General features: G+C 37.6%; 1 protein-coding gene across 2 annotated transcripts in view; it reads right to left on the bottom strand.

Annotated features, from left to right (window-relative positions):
- The window catches only part of LOC145680631 (protein lin-9 homolog), a 65,363-nt gene that overhangs the window by 5,709 nt on the left and 37,098 nt on the right, over positions 1–22,556 (bottom strand). For both annotated transcript variants that reach the window (XM_081751321.1, XM_081751322.1), the window contains exons 7-8: positions 11,527–11,733; positions 3,916–4,092 (exon numbers count right to left, since the gene is read on the bottom strand). In XM_081751321.1, coding sequence (XP_081607447.1) covers positions 3,916–4,092; positions 11,527–11,733 — 384 coding nt within the window. The remainder of the gene's footprint in view (positions 1–3,915; positions 4,093–11,526; positions 11,734–22,556) is intronic.

The following is a 22,556-nucleotide window of genomic DNA, read 5'->3' as shown; positions in this document are numbered from 1 at the left end:
TTACAACACTATGTTGATTTTACAACATTATGTTGATTTAAATGATCGAGTAGCCACCGAGCGGGCAGCGACATCTATAAGCGTGACTGTTTACCATTAGGAATTAGTGTGATGCACAAACAGGTTGAATCGTTTGCCTTTTATTACTATGATTCAAACATCCACAGTCAATGAACTTTTCGGGCACCCTGTATTGTACTCATTTGATTGAACTAAGGAAGCCAAGTAACCTACACTTTTCGTAAGCTCAGAAGACCTTCACTTATAGATTAATTTAGAGAATCATATCAAACGTCAAATGTTCGCTAACACAAATTGTCACGATATATGTAAGAAAAAAGAAGTTAATACTTATAAATATTACTTTTTGTTACTTCCTATGTAATTACATACGTTTTTTTTGTCAATGTTGAAACCTGTCAGGAAAAATTTGACGTTTAACATGATTTTTTAAAAAGATAATCTACAAGGTGTGGCTTTAAAACTAATAATAATAATTTAGCTGTTGGTGAACAGCAAAGTGTCGTCAATCAATGCATGAGTATATAAATAGTCGTGCACTAAGTTCTGTCCTTTATTCAAATAGGAGAAACGAAATTTAATTTTGTAGTACACTAAATCCTTTATTGCCACGTGTACTTTAGTACCAAAGGAACGAAAAAACACAAATCTATTCAAAATGGCCTCGGTTGGCCTTGACACACATCTTCAATTGCTGAGGCCGCTCGTCAATTGCTGCACGCACCACATCTTGGTATGGTAATGGCTGCTTTTACTAAATCGGCCTTAAGCGACTAAATATTGCCGTGAGATTCTTGCAGGCTTTCTCCTCTAAGTAGTTCCAAAGGCGGTAGTCCAGCGGGTTGAGATCCGGGCTTCCAGAAGTCCAATCCTCAGCGGCTATGAAGTGGGGAAAATTGTTGGCTAACTACTGCTGGTTCATCTTCGCCTTATGTTCCGGAGCTGAGTCTTGCTGGAATGTCGATTCTGCGTCAGAAAATCGAGTGTGACTCAATGGTTTCACTACCTTCTCCAAACCATCGCTCTGGTAATTTGCTACCTTGGTCTTGACTCCCTGTTCGCGAAAGTGCAGCTGGGTGACACCGTCGTAAGATACACCCAACCATACCAATATGGAAGCTGGGTGGTGCCCTCTTTGGACCCTAAGAATTTGTTCGGCAGCTTCCCGAGAACTGTGGGCATAAATACTGTCATTTTGCCGGTTGAAGTTTTCTTGTACAGTGAATATTTTTTCATCGGTGAACAGGATTCGCCTGTTTCCTGTTCGCGTACCAGTGGAGTAACTTCTTGGTTCTTGTGACTCGTATCGTCTTTCAAGCTGGTAACAACAGTTGTCTTGTGGTTCTTCTGTAAGCTCCAAGTTTAAGGTCCTGTTTGATGATGTGGGACATCCTTCTCTTTGGTATATCCATCTCCCGTGCCATGATTTTCTGTTTTCGAAGAGGCTTTCGACGAATTCGTGCAGCTACGGCTTTAGCTGCTGGCGTTCTTGAAGTGCACAGGCGGCCACTTCTTGCTTTGTCATCGATCGAGGATGTGTCATTGAACCGCTTGATGCACCGATACACAATTTTTTGCGTAATTTGCAAAGGCTTTAGAAGATTGAAAATCTCTAGTAGCGACTTGTTGCACTTATGCGACGTGATCACAGCGATATGATTCTCTTTGATGCTCCACTCCATATTAACTGGACAAGTGAACGACACAAATTGGGGACTGGTTTGCACTACAGGTTCGGCACGACGTGTAAACAAAGCTGGTCGCGAACATCAGTCGAATTGACCGTGTGGCGCTAGTGAATTTAGGGACAGAACTTATGGCACGACTGGGTATATATACTACTGCTGTCCAAATCGATTTTTGCAAAAGCTGACATTTCAAAAAATATATTTTTGGTTTTGAGTTCAAAACCAAGCTTCGATTTTTGCTTTTCTTTCTTAACTGTGAAAACGTTGTTTTACGGTGAATGTAAACGGAAATAATGGAACGAAGTCAGAAAAGTGTGCAGAAACAAATAGTATACTCGCATGTGTCAACGTGTTTAATTTGTGCTACGAAGTAATATACGAAAACACATGTAAATTAAACATATCTACAGGCCAAGAAAACTAACTATGAAACTTGATATCCAACAATGAAATTTGATAATAGTAATAATGTAATAATATACAACTTGGATAACAGTGAAACTTGATATCCAACAATGAAATTTGATAATAGTAATAATGTAATAATATACAACTTGGATATCAAATTTCACTGTTAGTTTTCTTGGCTTGTAGATATGTTTAATTTACATGTGTTTTCGTGATAATCCAGACTTTCAATATTCGAGTATCAGTCTCCTAGATTTTCGTAAATAACTATAAAGATGATCCTAAATTTCCAAATAAGTACAGATAACGATCACTAAAGTTCATAATTGACTTTTTGAGAACATGTTAGCCCTAATTGATATATCATATGACTACGTTTCCGTTTCAGAAAATATCACAGATTTCAAAATGGCGGATTTCAAGATGGCGGCGGAGGTTTGTGATCTACTCTGCCCATTCTTCTTTCACCAATATGTGAAACTAACACCGTTTGCGTTATTTATCTTCCACTATTTTCACGATTCAACAGTTAATTTGATGTATTTCAATAACATAGTATAGCCCTTCTTCCACCAACTTTGACCCCCTTCCCCTCCGTTTCTCATGGGTCTCAGCCGCTATAACTTTGCACATACACATATTTGTACATCCTCTATCAGGCGCACTATGTCTCATTCCGCAACTCGATTCATCCATTTGGACCCTTTACTTGTTAGAGGTTGCCAGTCTCATTATCAGGGAAAATCGGGTGAACAATTTAAAATGCATTTTTGAACACAGCACTTCGGACAACATGGGTTTTTATCATTTCACTTTGATTAAGATGCGTATTTTAACGGAGGAGTTGGTTTAAATTTATCACGAAGAATAATAATACATAAGCGTATTCTTGCCATGTCAAGAACGGCAGCAAAGATTGAAATATTAGGTGCGAGGCCGCAGGCAGTGCAAATGCGGGGTTCATGGAGCGATGTCCTCAGCTATCGTGACACCATTCTGGGCCTTAACATCACCTGAGTAGAATATGGTGTAGTTTTCCGATACTATTTCACCTTTTTCTGATCATCAAACTTCACTCAAACCCGCTATGTTCACTTTGCACTTAATCCATTTCTACTTTTAAATTATCAAGTTTACCCGTGCGTCGTAAAGTTCTTAATGTTTGAAGTTCCTATGCTGAAATGTAAGTTATTGTTTTGTCTGATAATTCTTCTCGAAGCAGTCCCACCAGGAGATTCGAACGGGGGAGTATTTTACCTCAGGAAGAACTATCATTATGTTTAGTCTTTTTTTTTAACGTAATATTCCCATTTCCTTTCTTTCCCCATTTTCGTGCCGTTGACCACCTTGTGGTTCATTCATCTTTTAAGTCTGTTTTCACTTCTAAAGACAAGAAGGTAGCCTCACCTCTACCCACTCATCCACCTTCCGAGGAGGCCGTTGGCACTTTGTAGAAGTTGACTCAATCTACGTTGGCCGCCTAAAGCGTTGTCCGCTTTTTCCCCACGAGGAGTTGTAGGTTGAGATTTTCTCTTCAATCAGGATGAGACCCCGAAGGTATTACTCAAACCTCTCCAGTACTTTTAGAAAGCCAGCAATCCTATACAAAATTTCACAGCTCTAGTTAGTATGAAGTCCGTGAATTCTACACTTGCAAGATTCTATTCTAATAAACAATGACAAAAGTAACATAATAAAATATATGATTTAAAAAAAAGTGCACGTGCTTCTATTACGAACGATAACAAGAGCAAGCACTTCACTGACACCAGTTCGCAATTGAAATATATCTTCTTACCTTCACTTGAAGCATAAGTGCAGTTAAATCTGTAATTAAATCAAGTATCCTTTTACTTGTCACACATTTATCTGCATTTTGATTGTGATGCTCCACGAGTTCGCTGGCCTCATCCTGACTTTGTCTCTGAAGATACGATGGTGCAAGCATAGCAGCTATATTAGGTTCTGGAGAGATCTGCAAGAGAAAACATTTAAAATGAACTCTATCTTACTTTCAGTATACAAGAGAAGAATTTGTTAAGGTGCTGAAAAAATTCAGTATGGGTTACTTGCATAAAAATAATAGATTTAGGTGAAGATTTTACGATTTCCATAGAAACAACTATCCTACAGAATGCAGATGATCGTAAAAATAAATAAATAAATACATAAACACAAAACAAAGAAAGAAAAAATATAACTGAGGAAGTTGTAGTGTGTAGTGAGTTTCTACCATTCGACTTAACCGACATTTGTGTGTATCTGTTCGTCTCTTTCAGGGCAACTCTCACACTAAGACTTACTTGCTTCCTCCAACTTCAGAAAATAAGCCTGTTGTATGGGACTGAAATCCATCAAGAGTAAAGGGATAAATGCCACTCTATATTGGAAGTTTGCATATGTACACACAAAACAAATTTCCACCATGTAAATATGGACGAACTAAGAGACAACTATGTAAATATTATTCGATTTTGATTAAACATAGTATTTATTTTCTTTAAGGCATTCCGAAGATAAGCATTAGTTGTAGTTGAAATTAGTCAAAAATAAGCGGGTAAATGGGAGGGGAACTTCAACTTGGAATCTCTCTATTTAAATGAGATGAAAAAATTTTCCTTGATATCTTGCTACAATTATTCGATTTTGGTCCGATATGGCGTATACCTTCTCTGAGGCTTCCCAATTTTCCCCCACTGCATGGGTTTAAAATCAGTCAAGAATGGGTTACTTTCCTCCTAGGACTATTACTGAAATATACATATGTTTATGAAATATCAATAAAATCGCATACGTTGTATTTAAGCAAGCTATATTTTCATGAGACGTGACCATCGCAAAGTTATAGAGTTTTTAATTAAATGTAAACAAAATCGCCTGAGTCGTTTCTGAGAAAATGCTACTCTTATTTTAGATAGCAGGAAGAAACATTGAACACGCTCTCCTTTTTCCTGGAAATCTTATAAAAACCGTTTAGCGGTTTTTATAAAAAGTTTAAGCGGATTTTTAAATGGCATAATCATTTCCGGATTTTTTTTTTTTTTTTTTTTTTTTGTTTGTTTGTTTATATGGACCTGAAACCTGTAAATCCGTTGAAATCTCGAATTCGATTCATTTACACAATCACCATTCATCGTCCTCTCCTATCATTACTATTTGGTCTAGGAATTAATTCATGCGGGTGGACAAGAGATGGCGCAACGAACGGAACGTCCCACAGTTCCGTGTATCCACACATGTGTTGCAAACCCCTGTCATCGCGTATCGTTCGTAGTATAGGGCAGTGGATTAAAGCGTCAACAACACCAGTTTGTAGTTAAGTGAACATGGCGCAATTTGTGCCTGATAAAGTGTTTTTGCGGGGTGTCCTGCTGCATTACTTTAACATGCAGAAAAGTGCGACTGAAAGTCATCGTATTTTGGTGGAAGTGTATGGTGACCATGCTCTAGCTGAGCGAACGTGTCAGAAGTGGTTTGCACGGTTTAGAAGTGGTGATTTCGGCTTGGCAGACCAAGAGCGAGCTGGACAGCCAAAAAATTTCAAGACGAAGAATTGACAGCATTGCTCGAGCAGGATTCGTGTCAAACGCAGGAACAACTTGCAGCAGCATTAGGCGTTGATCAAACAACAGTCTCCAAACGCTTGAAAGCCATGGGAATGATTCAAAAGATGTCACATTGGGTTCCACATGAATTGAAAGACAGAGACGTTGAAGGACGAAAAAACATTTGCGAATTGCTGCTTCAACGACAGAGCAGAAAGGGGTTTCTGCATCGAATTATTACGGGTGATGAGAAGTGGATCCATTACGAGAACCCTAAACGAAAAAAGGCCTGGGTGAAACCAGGTGAACCAGGTCCATCACAACCAAAACGAGATATTCACTGTGCAAAGGTTATGCTGTGCATATGGTGGGATATGAAAGGTGTGGTGTACTATGAGCTGCTACAACCGGGTGAAACTATGAATGGAGAACGTTATCGACGACAATTAATGCGTTTGAAGCAAGCTCTGGCCAGAACACGACCAGAATGGGAGAACAGACATGATAAACTTATTGTTCAACATGATAACGCTCGCCCACATGTCGCAAAACCGGTCAAAACCTATTTAGAAAATGTCGGATGGGAAGTTTTACCCCACCCGCCGTATTCACCAGACGTTGCTCCTTCGGACTACTACTTGTTCGATTGCATGAACAACGATTTGATTGGACAGCGGTTTACTTCTTCAGAAGATATCGAAACATGGGTCTCTGACTGGATCGCTTCCAAGGATGAGGACTTCTTTCGCCACGGAATCCGTATATTGCCTGACAGATGGGCGAAAGTGGTGGCTAGCGATGGACAATATTTTTCTTAAGGTATTTATGTATTTTGTGTTTGTACTACAGCTTCAATGTGTGCGTACCAACCGCACGAATTAATTCCTAGACCAAATAGAAAAGTAAATATATTTACGGTGTATAAAATATCATATAGTGGATACGTTTCCGAGGTTCCCAAATTATCTCCATTGATTGAAATGGGTCAACTGCTATTGTCTGGGGTTGAAACTAGTCAAATGAAAGAAGGTAAATACACACCATCTTATGAAAGTATGTTAATTTAAAATATTTGATTTACATGAAACACGTATATATCTTCTTTCTGGTTTCCCAATGGGCCTATTGGTTATTGTTGACATCTCGCTGATATCACTTACGGGCAAGGGATTAATTCACTCCAGAGTAACTTTGTTGTTTTAAAAAATAATAAAATCATGAAACAAGATTGTGATTGTTAGAAGTTTAAGAATTACTCCTGTCGGCTGTTTTTTTTTTTTTTTTTTTTTTTTAATTGAATTGAAATTGACGAAGGGTCAGACGAAATAAATGTCACATTAATAGAACTCGTTCGCTTCTACGTATAACATCATTAGTACGTTGAAGAGCTTGCAATTGACGCATATTATAATTATTATGAAAAGGCTTTCCAGGATGTTGTGAACTATTAGCTCGTTTTTCCTCTCTCTCTTTCTTATTTATCTATCTATCTATCTATCTATCTATCTATCTATATATATATATATATATATATATATATATACATAAAGAACATTTCCATTCTCCCCTTTTCCCTTTGTCACCACTCCGCCGTTTATTTCATTACCGCCGTTACTGTTTCTCACCGTCTTCTTTAACCTGCAGGGCATAATTATTAATTATGGAATCCTAATGCCTCGTATCCTGAAACAATATTCACCAAACGCACTGCATATTTTCGTAAAGAACAGTAAGCTCAATTCACTGATATACAAAGAGTGAAAAAAATACGACTGGACCGACTCTCGAACTCGCGTCTCCGCATACCTTACTGATGAGCCAACCACCAAGCCACCCATTCTGCGCTCTAACAGTATATATTCGATAAGCCTTGGGGTCGGTGCTCAATCACTCAGATCACATGGATTGTACCACAACTCCTGCTTGGTTGTGGTCCATGGACATCCCAGAATTTACATCATAGAACACCTCTGAGATTGAATTTTTATTATATGTAATAAATGGGGAAATAACAGATTTTAATATCGGGCCAAATTTTCAGTCATATATAGTATCATTAGTACGTTAAAGAGTTTTAAAAAGTTCGCAAGTGATGTATACTGTAATTGTTATGGAAAAGACTTCCCAGGATGCAGTGAACCAGCTTGTATTATTATTTATTTATTTATGGTCACCATTTTGATATTTCTTTACCAGCATTGCTAGACCATTCGCTTTACTTGAGTTTTAAACCGTCTTCTAGAGGCGCGAAATCAATATATAAAGATTGAAAATAAGTTCGAGCTGTTCTGACACAACAAAGGTTGTGGTACGATCTATATGGTCTGAGTGGTCGAGCACCGCCCTCAAGAGTATTGAAATGTGTGACTGTTCAGAAAGGGAACTACGTGACGTGGTTGTTGGCGAGTTCGAGTCGCGGTCCAGTCGTGCATCTCTTAACTCAGTTAATTGAATTTGCACTTATAGGGGATTTGATGGAATATAAAATTGATTACTTTCTCCACTCATTAGACCTCAAATCAATGTCTCCCGAAAGCTACCGACTAGTCAACCGTTAATTCATTTCTGTTCAGCATATTACAATATTAAAAACACGAACTGATTAAATTTTATTAGTCAAGCGTACGTACACACTATCAAAATTCAGATATAAACAACTATAATTTCTGCTTGCAACAAACAGTTGTCAGCAACTCTTTCAACTTAAGTATAACTCGTTACAAATTGTTATTTCGGTTCATATATGAAATTTAAAACTGTACCAAAGCAAAATTAAATCAAATTATTAGCGAAAGTAGCTGCTCAATGGCAAAAATATCCACAAAAAATGGAACAAAACAAACAAACACTGATACACGGAAGTTTCAGAAACAAGGGCATACTGCATAATTCCTTTATCTTTAAAACTATGTAAATGTGGTTAAAAAAACATAATGGCAAGACAAACAGAAAATTCTACTGTAGCGTGTATGAAACAAAGGTATAAAGACTATAAACGGATGAATACGTTAGAACAACCAATAGGATAGATTACCAAATTCTACGATGACTTCTTATTGATCTTACACTATCTAACTAACTAACTAACTTTATGGCCTATGGAACCCGTAGGTTCAACGCCGCGTTCACAAAAGCTCTCCACTGACTTCTGTCCTTAGCTAACTGCATCCAGTTTCTACTTTGTATTCCTATCTCTGCAGCAAGATCCATCTTAATATTGTCTTCCCATCTGTGCCTAGGTCTTTCTAATGGTCGTTTTCCGACTGGTCTTCCAGTTAAGACTTTGAAAGCGTTTTTACTTTCTTCCATTCTAGCTACATGACCTGCCCACCTAAGCCTCCTAGACTTGACGACCCTAACAATGTTGGGTAAACCGTATAAATTACGTAGTTCCTCGTTATGAAGTTTCCGCCATTCCCCCTTCCCGTTCCTCTTGGGTCCAAATATTCGTTTCAGCATTTTGTTCTCAAATACTTTCACTAACCTATATAAATAAAAAGAAAAGTAATGATGTTTGCTCGCTAACTCGTAACCGATTTTTGATGATTTTTTGATAAAGGAGTGCGCTCTGGACTAGCTTAGAATTTTAGCACATTTTCGGCAAAAGCGGTGAGATGTAAAAATACGTTTGACGCCTAATTTTTTCTAGAGCGCTGCCGATTTTGACGATTTTTGATACATTAGTGAACTCTGGCGTAACTTAGATGTTTAGCACACTTTCGGTAATGGGATGAGATGTAAAAATATGTTTGACGGTTAACTTCTCCTAGACCACTGCACCGATTTTGAACATTTTTGATTCATTAGTGGACCTTGACCTAATTTAGATGTTTAGGACATTTTCAGCAAGAGAGATGAAATGTAAAAATATATTTGGCAGCTAATTATTACTAGATTGCTACATTGATTATTGGTATATTAGTGGACCCTGGCCTCACTTACATTTTTAGACATTTTCGGCAAGAAAGGGAGAGGGGGTTGAGTTGAGTTGATTTTAGTTTAGCGTCCCTTTCAGCAGCGAGGCTATATGAGACGTGGACCTACTGATTAACGTGGAATCCGAACCACATGAGCTCCCGCCAAAGGGAGAGGGGGATACGTGAACATATTAAAATAATCGAAAACGACTGATAGTACCCAACCCTGTGAACAATGAGCGTGTCTTCCTTTCACTTTTTGTGCTTATTTAAGTTGCTATTCTTGGATTCTTTCATAACGCCTCTGATGAAGGGAAGTCACATTGCCGAAAGTGTTACGCAAGTATTAACCCTTTGGGGATCTTATGGTACAATTTGTACCATACGGGGTGTTTCATGGTGCATTGCGTTATAACTCTCCTATTTGAGCTTTTTCGTCTTTTTTTTTTTTGTTTTGTTTTGTTTTTTCAAGTCCAGAAGCATTGCAGAAGACATTACGTATGGTTTCACACCTTCCTGCGTCGAGACATAGGAGGTGATGACGTCATAAGTCTAAAATTTATATTTTCGTGTAATACTTTTTGGGGGGGGGGGTTATGTAAAGTATTTTTGGCGGGCTTATTTTTGCACGTAGAAGATTGAAATTTTGCACAAACATGCAGTCCACCGAGTAGTATTTATCAGATTTTTTTTTCAGATTTCTGCGTTAAAACAGGGGGGGGGATCCAGAGGGTCAAAAATTTGAAAAAAGATATATTTTTACCCAAAAATCCCGTTTTTCCTCATTTTCCCGCCTTAGATACATGATGGAGACAAGTGAATGGTACCGCCTGAAAGGCAGTTCTATTCTGAAGGGAATGATATGCGACACATGGCCCTAGGGTAATTAGGGAAGTGTCAGGGAATTTTTACCAAAATATACTTCTGTATAGGGGAATTTTGGACATTTTCGGTCGAAACATGACCCTAGGGTAATTAGGGATGTCTCAGGGAATGTTTAAAAATTTCCCTCTGTATACGGGAATATGGGACATTGTCGGTATATTTTTTTTTTTTTTGGCGGGCTTACTTTTGCACCTGGAAAATTGGAATTGTGCATAAACATTCAGCCTACCGAGTAGTATTTACCAGATTTTTTTTCAGATCTCTGCGTTAAAACAGGGGGGTCCAGGTGGGGCTAAAAGTTGAAAAAAGGATATTTAGACCCAAAAAATCCCGTTTTTCCTCACTTTCCCGCCTTAGAGACATGATGAAGACACGTGAGTCATACCGCCTGAAAGGCAGTTCTAAGCTGAAGAGAATGATGGTCGAAACATGACCCTAGGATAATTAGGGATGTCTCAGGAAATTTTTTACCTGAGATCATGGTGTTTTACGGTAATTTGGGGCATGGTGGGAATTCCTGATAAAATTTCTCCCGCCCTTGGTATTCAAGATAGAAACTTGAAATTTGGCACACACATTCCAAGTACTATTTATCAGATTTTTTTTTAGATTTATTTAGATTTTTTTTACGTTCACACAGGGTCGCTCCAGAGGGGCCCAAAGTGCGAGAAAAAAAATTCCCTCCAAAATTTTCCCTTTGACATAATTTTTCCCGCTCCTGGTATATGGTATGAGCATGCAAGTGGTATCATTTGAAAGCCAGCTCCATTCTGAAGAGAATGAGGTATGAACCATGATCCTAGGATAAAACGACGACGACGATGCAGTAGTGACGATGCAGTAGCTGCTTGACTGAAAGCCTAAAAAATAGCCCAAAAAACCAGGTACCGGAAAGGGTTAATAATATACATTTCATACTTTGGTCAGTTTTCTTTCCTTAATATTGTGAACTTTTACTATAATTTTTGAGCGGACACGGTATTTTATTGACACTTGTTATTAATACTTTAAATTACAAATGCAAATTTTCATGCAACATGTATTAGAACAAGGAATACCTACCTCCAGACAATATTGTTGTACTCCACTTAAATACTCTCGTAGATCTTTATTTAACTTAGACAGCTCCATAACGACTCCAGCATAACGGTGTCGAAACTCTTCAGAAATTACTTCTCCAAAAGAGGATTTTTTCTCAGCTTCTGTATTCATCTCACGCAAGGTGGTGATTTTCTCCTTTTTTACGTTTAGAATCTTTGATAATCTCACCTGTAATGAAACAATATTCAATGTTACTAGTAGTATTATATATGTTTTTATTTCCACCCAGTTCCTTATCACGTAGGCAATTGACTAACACATGTGGCATCGGGTTTGATTGACAGTGGACATATGTCATCGCTGACATGGAAAGCTATGTCTATTTACCCTTGCACTCGAAGCCAAGACGTAATAAACATATGAATCTCCCAATCATCTCCCCCACCAGGATAAATACCATGCTTTGCCAACTGTCACCTAAACTTGGGAGTATTTAGATGAGAGTTGGCACGCACCGTGTTCAGCTATGTCTAAGTTATCTATTTGCGAAAATTAATTTTATCCGCTTTCATCTTTCCTTTTTTACGCTCGATGCGAGGGATAGCTTACTGCTTCTACTAATTACCAGAAGCACATACCACAACCTACGTCCTCGCGGTATAAGGGGTCTTTAAATTCAACACTAAATGATTACGTAAACAAAATCTACATTTAAATAATCATATTTTCAATTCTGGGGTTACTTACATTACATTTCTCTATAATTACTGTAGTTTGATAATACTGAATGCATACGAACACACACACACACACACACAAAATGACAATATTTTACAATATGTAATTATTGTACGGCCGTACAAATAAAATATATTAAACAAACTTTACTATTCTCGCTAGCTAACTCTTTTTCTTTCCTTTCTTAAAGACTGATAAAACAAAATATACGAATTAACTTTTGATGAAAGTGGCTTATGTGAAAGTAAATTACGTATAACGAATCGTACGTTTTTTTTTTCTTTTTTCTTCTAAGTTAACAAATCCGTAGTTGGCGTGCTGACTGTATGTACATTTTTTTTTTCTTTCTTTAACACGATCTTGGATTAATGCAATTCTTGAGTAGTTACATCACTGAGTTCCTCTGTCGCTGACTTAGAACAAATTAACACTACTTACGACTTCCCCCAGATAGCGGTCCGTGGCGTAATGTGTCCTGTTGGACTGCACAATCAAACGATCTTCCGACAATTTCGCAAACTTCCAATAAACTTCTTGCACACTATAGCAACTGATGGGGGTTCTTCTTTCACAGTTACTTAATAGTTGAAACAGTATTCTTCACTCGGCACAATTATATATATATATTCTTTATGAACAATAATATGGAGTAGTCTTGCCTTCAACTCACACTGGACTTAATAGCTTATGCAAATTTTCTAATGATCGTTCGTCGGGCTATTCCACACACGACTTCCCCGTGGTGGAGGGTTGATCCGTCGCTTCCCGACTGATTTGCGCTTCTTCTGGTCACCCTACGTCACCTGACCAGCAACTACCTGCTTAATGAAACAATGTCCACTGTTGGTTGATTACCAACAATTGTCCAATCAGGAACTGGCTCAGGTGTCTTTTGGGCAACTGGGGGAAACTCGTGACTTTTTACCCTCGTAAGAACGTACGCAGTAAAAGTCTCTCAGCAACTTTTTGAACAAAGAGTCATTGTTTTAGGCACACACACATACGAAGACAAAACTAACTTTTGTGTCTCTGAGTCGAAAATAACGATAAGACTGTTTCGATGTTGCTAACTATGTCCTTTTCACCAAAATTGGATGAGAAAAACCAATAAAGTGAACGTTTTAATTTTCTTGCGTTGACAAGTGTCCCGCTGTCGATAGCACATGCCTGCCTCGGAAAAAACCTAAGAAGTGATTCAGATCTTACTTTTAATCAGTAAATCTCATCTCTTATGGCCTCGGGAAGTTATCAACCAAAAAGTCCATCATCAACAGGGTTACAAGTAATATTATGTCTCAAACCTATATATTACACAATTTTCCAGAAGCGCTCCCTTCATCCCTCATGGCACCGATAGTATAACGGAACACTTATACATAAAAAATCAAAAATGAAATGAAATGAAATCTGTAAGTTTTACGTCCCACGGTTATGCCGGTTAGGCTAAAGGAGACGGTGATAATGAGAGATGAGTGAAATGGTGGAATGAAGAAAGTGGGAGGAAACGGGAGTACCCCGAGAAAACCCACGAGCACGGTGTTTGTCCACCACAAAGTTCACTTGGCGGGGGATAAAAAATCAACTTTTAATGTCAAAGGTAACACTGCGGGAGAAACTTTCTCTTTCCTTCCGTACCTTCTGAGTTTGAAAATAAAATTGCCACATATCGTTAAAGGTGCCTTCCATTTCAACTCAGGAAGAAAGAAAAAAAAAAAAAGTAAAATTGTACCATCACCATCTCAGATATTGTTGAAACTTTTTTTTATATAGCAACTAGACATGTTTTTAAGATATCCTTATTTTTTTATTTCGCCGAAAAAAATTTCCCGCCAAGTAATGGGCCATCAAAAACGGGGAGTACAATTTATGAATTGTAGAAACATGGAAAATGGTCAATTTCGGAGCCCCACCATTCAGCTATGGAGACAGGTAGAGTTATAATTCTTGTTGTGGTATGTACATAGGGATATAAATAAACTATATTTTATTATAACTTGGTTTGCCATGCGTATGTTTTTCTACATAAATTAATAAATGAACGTCAGTTTATCTGAAAAGTCGAAGTTTGCGAAGTTTTTTCGAGCACTTCAGGTTCGAATTTTAAAATTCTGTTTTCACGGTTGGTAAGACCGCTGTCAGAAAAAAAAAAATTGTATCGCTTCTGTGTGCAACCGTTTCGTCGCAAAAAAATTCGAGAAATTGTAAAATTTTCAAAAGTCGCCATTTTCTCGAAAACACCATATTTTAAAATTCTGAAATTTTGTCAGATGGTTCAACTTTACATGAATAATAAACACCAAATATCGTTCTCGACCAATGCTTCATGAATTAACTACAACCTTTTGAAGTTAGCGAAGTTTCGTTAACTCTGATGTTACAGTTGGCAACAATGGAAACAATAAAAGTGCAACGATTTGATGATGTTTGTGGTTCACATTCATTAAATGAAGAATAAAAGGTTTTCCTGATTGCTTTTTATTATTTTGATCATAAATGGTCTCTGAAATAGTAAAATGAGCCTCCCCTACTCCTCCGTTTTCTTCAACCGAAGTAATCTGAGATGGAAATTACGATTACGAAACACTAACTAACTAACACACACTATGGCCTATGGAACCCGGAGGTTCAATGCCGCGTTCACAAAAGCTCTCCACTGACTTCTATCCTTAGCTAACTGCATCCAGTTTCTACTTTCTATTCCTATTTCTGCGAGATCCATCTTAATAGTGTCCTCCCATCTGCGCCTAGGTCTTCCTAATGGTCGTTTTCCGATTGGTCTTCCACTCAAGACTTTGAAAGCGTTTCTACTTTCTTCCATCCTAGCTACATGACCCGCCCACCTAAGCATCCTAGACTTGACGACCCTAACAATGTTGGGTAAACCGTATAAATTATGTAGTTCCTCGTTATGAAGTTTCCGCCATTCCCCATTCCCGTTCCTCTTGGGTCCGAATATTCGTCTCAGGATCTTCTTCTCAAATACTTTCAGTCTATGTTCTTCCCTCAGAGTAAGTGACCATGTTTCGCAACCATACAGAACAACAGGCATGATTATCGTTTTGTATATTTTAAGCTTCAAATTCCTCGACAGAATTCGCGACGATACGAATTTTGAACCGAATAGTAACACGAATTCCCCCGATTACGAAACACACAAATTTTAAGTTCACTTACCTAAAATGGTCTTCGGAAACAAAATTTCACTGATTTTTTTATTTATTTTTTTCCACATGAACCAATCATTTGCTTGCTTGGTGTCTTCTTCGCTAACAGCATGTAATCGTGCAGATGCTCCAATAGGTGTTCGTGCACTCACAACTCGTAGCACACTGTCGATAGTCACAAGACACTTATTTTCACTTCTCTTATGCTCTTCTGGAAACCCGCACCCTGTTGAAGGTCCATAACAGCACTTCAACTTCACGTAATTCATGATTTATTCATAATATTTCCGTTACCCACCACTAGTTATCATATATGTATGTAACAAAAGTTCCTTTTTGCAGCTTCTTAAAACTACATTTTGAATTGCAGAAGCTCGTTTTTGGGGGAAGCATGAAGTTAATTCATGGTGACTCGTTACTGATAAAAACTTCGCCATTTTCCGAAAGCCAAAGGTGACTTCGTTGACTACCAGTTACCGGCCGCACACTTTCCCATTCTTTCATTTTTATTATTTCCGGAAATTGTCGAATTCAGTTCCAGGCAACAAAACGAGAGTAATACCCGGAGTTTGTACTTGCACTATACTCATGAATTATTCTGCAGTTTCAATAATGTGTATCTGTTTTCGTCTAAGGTTATGCCGCGTTGCCACATTCTTTACACCCCCCCCCCCCCAAATACCGTCGCAGAGAGACTTGCATGGCCAGTTTCATTGAAAAACCACTGTTTTGTCGGAGCTGTCTGCATCTCGAACATCTGAAAGCGATTTTTTAAAATGGGATGCTGCACCATCAGAAATCACTAACGCGGTTTGGGAAATTGTAGACACTTATTTTTAGCATATTCGAACCTTTTTCTATAACCTATATTTTCGCTTTTCTTCGAGTATTTTTAGAATCTTGTCTATGGCTATAAGTACATGAGCCGAATCGTGTTTTTGTCGTCGCTTATTACAACAAAACTGATAGTTGTTGATAATAATAACTGCCGTAAATTTGCTCGTTTATCCGATGATAACTCTGAATTTCACTTTGCAGAATAACAGTCTAGTTTTCAATGAATTTCACATGAAGTAAAATAGGATTTGTATCTTGAAATTTTATACGATGCTTTTCGGTAACAATTAATTCTCTTTGGATTTTCTTGATGTAGTCATGAATTACAATTCTTACAGTTAAACCAGCAACATACGATACGAAAACAGAAAGTGGCGCAGTTTTTTTAACGAGATCATTGTTTTCCCATATGGAATACGTAACACTATTTTCATCAGGATCAATAATTAAAGACTCCACACTTATTCCTTCTACTCCAGGACATTTACCACATTCTTGAAAAAGACAGTTGTCATTTTCTACGGATCATACTACTAAAGCAAACAGGTCACTCATGACAGCTTCAATACAGGTTGCACCTTTGATTTGTTGCAGCGCAGTAGCAGCTAACTTAAAATTTGCAAAATACACACACACTTCTCTCGCAGGTTGCGGACTGAACCCACTTTGGTCGAATACTATGAAATTTCGAGTGATTCATTCTTATGCTGCGATTGTTCTGTTTAAAAAGTCCATAAATTTCTTTGATGAAACGTGTAAGAAAATGTTTCGATTTTTTAACTTTTTGTTCATTTTCGATCACTGTAATGACATCACACTTAATTGAGGCTTTGTCTGGAGCATTCCAAATCATCACTGAGGTAATAGTTCAGGCCTTTTACAGATCATCTGAATTTATTGGATGGCTGTTTCAAGTAAACTTAAAATCTGTGTGTTTCGTAATCGTAATTTCCATCTCAGATTACTTCGGTTGAAGAAAACGGAGGAGTAGGGGGAGGCTCATTTTACTATTTCAGAGACCATTTTTGATCAAAATAATAAAAAGCAATCAGGAAAACCTTTTATTCTTCATTTAATGAATGTGAACCATAAACAACATCACATCGTTGCACTTTTATTGTTTCCATTGTTGCCAACTGTAACATCAAAGTTAACGAAACTTCGCTTACTTTAAAAGGCTGTAGTTAATTTATGAAGCATTGGTCGAGAATTATATTTGGTATGTTTTTTATTCATGTAAAGTTGAACCATCTGACAAAATTTCAGAATTTTACAATATGGTGTTTTCGAGAAAATGGCGACTTTTGAAAATTTTACAATTTCTCGAATTTTTTTGCGGCGAAACGGTTGCACACAGAAGCGATACAATTTTTTTTTTCTGACAGCGGTCTTACCAACCGTGAAAACAGAATTTTAAAATTCGAACCTGAAGTGCTCGAAAAAAATTCGCCAACTTCGACTTTTCAGATAAACTGACGTTTATTTGTTAAGTTGTGTACAAAAAGATACGCATGCGCAAACCAAACTATAATAAAATATAGTTTATTTATATCCCTATGTACATACCACAACAAGAATTATAACTCTATCTGTCTCCATAGCTGAATGGTGGGGCCCCGAAGTTGACCATTTTCCATGTCTTCTACAATCAGGGTGTCTATTAAAATTCCAAAATGAAATTTCGTGACTTTTTCTTTACCAAACCATAAAATTTCCTAACATTCAAAAACTAAGAACACCTATATTCTTTAACACTTATCTTTATCTTATCTCTACTTTCAAAGGGTGTACTCTGGAGCGATAAAAATTCGGTGTCTTCTCACATCACTTTCAGTATGTTTACTGTATACAGTATAGTCTATTCTGTTCGGTAACTAACCAACAGCAAACTCTCACAAATCCACTAATCTTAAAATTACATATCTAAACACACATGATGTACCTATATTGACAAATCATTAGCAATCCTTAAAAAATGTCATACTGATTGTAAACAGTTGTACTGATGGATTCTATCCTATTTCAAGTTGGCTAATATTGTTTTACCCTTTTTTGAGCTTTTCGATTTCCTTCTGAAGTGCTGCAACTTCCTCTTCGATCTGTTGTAGCAATCTCCTTTTCTTCGACTTCAACTCTTTAAAGTATCCTGCTTCTGTCTGGATTTTCTTTTGTTGTTCGTGTTCATCATCTCGCTTTTGCTTCACCTTCAAAGTTTTCATTTCTTTTCAACGATTCATTTCTCATAACCATGATCAAAGATTTTGTTCCAATACCTTAAGCCTTTAATGGATAGTACAGTACAATATACGCAACGTTGGGACATCAAAGAATGCTTAGAATGGTTCTTCACAAAACACTCTTTGTTAACAAGAAAATCCTTTTTCTACAGCACTATCTCCATAGAACATTGTAAGTATACGTTTAGAAAATTCACAAGTTTTTCATTATAATTGAACATTTTCGTAAGAAATATATCTAACCTGCCTTTTTCTAATTAAACGACTTACACACTTCTTGAATATGCCGTTTTTTACACGGTGATATACAGTGCAGCCCACTTATAACGAATTTCAAGGGACCAACACAATGAGTTCTTTATATCCGAACTTCGTTATAAACAAACTCATGTATTTTCCGACTTATGGAAAAAACAAAGAATTAGATAACAAGCAGATATGTTTAAAAAAGAATATACAGCAGTATAACATTACATCTGAAGAAAATTTGATTGTTATCTTGCCTATCGTACATACTACAGTTCTTCCTACCTGTTCAATTACGCTTGAAGAAGTCTGTAATTGAACTCCCGCTGTTCGTAGCACCGCCGCTTCCACTTCCTCAAATGCCCGAAATGCATTATCCGGCAGCGTGTTGCTGTGTTTGAAAAGATAGCGTTGCAAGTTTCTCAAACTTTGGATTGCTTCTTTGGAACTCAGGGTTGTTTCACATTTTCTACTTCTCCCTCATCACCAGAATCTGCTTCATCTTCCTTCGTAGCTTCCCTCACACTTTCCACTATAGAATTATCACCATCGGGATCCTCAGTTACAAGCGCATCATCTGCAGCGACTAGACAAACGTAATTCCCTGTGTCGCTGCTTCGTGGAATTCACTCCAAGTTCCAGGATCAACAGCCTCTTCCACCGCATTTATAGCAATGGCATTAGGTTCATCACGAAGATGATTTGCATGGGAGGAGGAGGAGTGAGTCAAGCCTGGTTTGCACAGCGACAACAGCTATGAAAACCAGTTTTGCGTTACCTGAGTTATCCACGAGCAGAAGAGAGGAAAGCATGATTCCGTTCTGTAAATTTCGCTATAAGCGGTCTTTACGGAAAATATTGTTCGTAATATACAGTCATTTCTTCCATGTTTTACATAGGCGATGTGACGGGGATTTCATTTATGTTCGTAATATTCAATAATTCGCAATTTCCGAGTTCGTTATAAGTGGGCTGCACTGTATAAGTTTTCTTAATTTTCTCTGCTTCGTCGTAAGCTACATGGCTTTTCAAGGCCAGTTCTTGTACAGTACTAGTAATACGAGAATTTCTCAAAGAACTATTTGTCACCACATGCACAGAAAGACATGATGATATTCTCACCATAACCATGCGCAATGGTGATTTCTGGTAATGGTGTAAAAACAAAGAAACGAGAAAATTTCTGCAATATATATATATATATAACTTCAAATTCTCGTATTCCTTTGCATGCTGCTGTTACATCATATCCACTGATCTAACATTCAGAAGATTCACTGTCCTTGTCACGTCCAGAGCTCAGTTACTTGGCTGTTTTAACAGAAAACATTACACTCTTTTTCAAGAAGCGATTATCAATACTGCGGACCACAAAATATAGTTCGTCACACATGAATGGTAAACGAGGCTTGTCCGATTGAAAATCTGTCAGATAGTGTTCTAGATCCAATTCTACCGCTTACAGAAATAAAAGTTTTGCTTGTAGCTGGTCGTCTGCTAAAAACTTCTGCAGAACGTGGAAATTTTGTGTGATTGACATATTTCTTTAAGAAAGGCATCATCTCTATCGCTCTTCCAATTACCTTTGAATTTTCGATCCACTTAACGGAACACATTTTTAACGGGAATACAGAAGAATCTGTAATACGCACAAAATCTGTGCACGCCTAGAGAGAAAATCTCTGAAGTAGTAGTTAGGTACTTCTATTAGTTAACTTTTCGCGGCAGCTGAATAAACTGGTTAGATGCGCTGGTGGTTTAGGCGATGCGATGCGATTTGCATCGCCACTACTCATTGATGCCAGCTGAAGGACAATCTCAAGAGCGAATTTGGGTGTGATTAGGCCGAATTTTCATGCATGAGATAGAAGCATGATTTGCTTGCGATATGATAACGTCTCAAACCGGCCATAGACATTTTTGGCGGTGAATCAAAATTTTCCAGTCTCTACTTGTATTTGTACAGTTAAAAGAAATCGTGACCCAAAATCTAAATTTCGTGACTTTTTCGTGACTTTCATGACCGTTTTCTGATTTCGTGACTTTTTCGTGACTTTCGTGACCGATAGACACCCTGAAAATTCATAAATTGTACTCCCCGTCTTTGATGGCCCATTACTTGGCGGGAAAATTTTTTCGACAAAACAAAAAAATATGGGTCTCTTAAAAACATGTCTAGTTGCTATAAAAAAAGTTTCAACAACATCTGAGATGGTGATGGTACATGCTCTGCTTGAATTGAAATGGAAGGCACCTAAAAAGAAAGAAAATTTAGCTAGAATAGACCATTTTCAGTCTGTTGTGAAAGTTGTTTACCATTTAAAAGATTATTAGAATTTAGCTATCATAGTATTTAGTATTCTGTCAAACTTCCGTTTCCTCAAGTTTGGAAGGATAGGCGAGTAGCGTGTGTGTGTGTGCTGTAAAAGTGCAGTTTATTGCTGATGCTGAAAAAAATCACAGGGACGACTTACCATCTATTCGTGCTTGTTCCCTACGAAGTACTTTCCTGCTACATTTGTCACCATCGCTGGAAGTGATTCTATAAACGCCTACTTGTGGTATGCGTTTACAAATGGAAAATGGCAATTTCATCCCCCACATGGACAATGCAAAGTCACACCGTGTTAATGTTGTGACCTCATTTTTGTTGTGCACGGTATTGAACTTCTGATACACCCATCTTACTCACCAGATTTAGCGCCAAGTCACTTCTGGATGTTCCCAAACCTCAATAATTCTCTTCGTGGACGCCATTTTACCATTAGATTATCCCTGGGAAGTGCTGTTTTGCCTGGAACATACTCCCAAAGATGGCTATGCCACATGCTACACAAAACGGACGGAGCGAGGGTAACTGTGTTGTTGAGAAACACAAGTAACCTGTGCTTGAGAATTATCTGTATTTCCTTGTTCTTGGAAATTAGAAAGAAACGGCACATACTTTTGGTGTGCAACCCTCTTTATATTATATTATTTATATATATCTGACTGGTTTGGAAATTCAAAATACTACCACTAAATCTGATACATGTGGTTTGATCTCCCTTTCTTATATTTCAAGATTATGTGCATACAAACCGAGTTAAAGACCGGAACGAATTATACACTGGCATTAGTACAACAGTTACAATGAGGAAATATAAGTAGATGAATAGGATAAAAGCTTTAAAAATCCACCTCACTGCAAAAGGCTATAATCACATTTGAATGTGTTAATTTTATGCATACTAGTATTTTATTTATCAGTTTTTCCCCCTGCTTATCTTATTAAGTCAATAAAAAGGCACTTCAGCAGGTTTAATATCATGCCGAGAGTTAGTCTGGAAAGGCTAAGCAAGATGTTTCACAACCTAGATACTCCTTCAAAAAAATGAGCTCTCTCTCAATGTATCTAATACCATTCTTTAGGCAGTACGTACTGATTTAAGATAACTATAAAGCTACAAACACCACTTCCTGGTAGGATTCTGACGTATTCAGCAACGACAGGAATGTCTCAAAGGAAGAGTATGATGTCAAATCGATAAACGCCTGAGGAGAAACAGAAAGGACGCCGTCCAAACCAACAAAGGAAGGTCGAGACTTGAAATTTGGACAGTCAGTTTTTTAAGTCACTCATCGAATAGTCGAAAAGTCAATTATCTGTAGTTGACTTAATAAGATAGGTGTTTTTCGATTACTAACTTGTCGTGGTTTAAAGAACAAATTATTGTGTTGCCTTTAGAATGAACTTGACAAATACAACGGACAATGAGTATGTTCTCTTGTCGGATTAAGTTCATTCGAGTACGATAACATCGATTTTTGTGAGTAGTCCGTGCATTAC

The sequence above is a fragment of the Thermobia domestica genome, chromosome 3, assembly GCF_964235325.1.
Source record: "Thermobia domestica chromosome 3, izTheDome1.hap1.1, whole genome shotgun sequence".
Taxonomy (NCBI): Eukaryota; Metazoa; Arthropoda; class Insecta; order Zygentoma; family Lepismatidae; genus Thermobia; species Thermobia domestica.
This window is presented reverse-complemented; position numbering and strand designations above follow the sequence as displayed.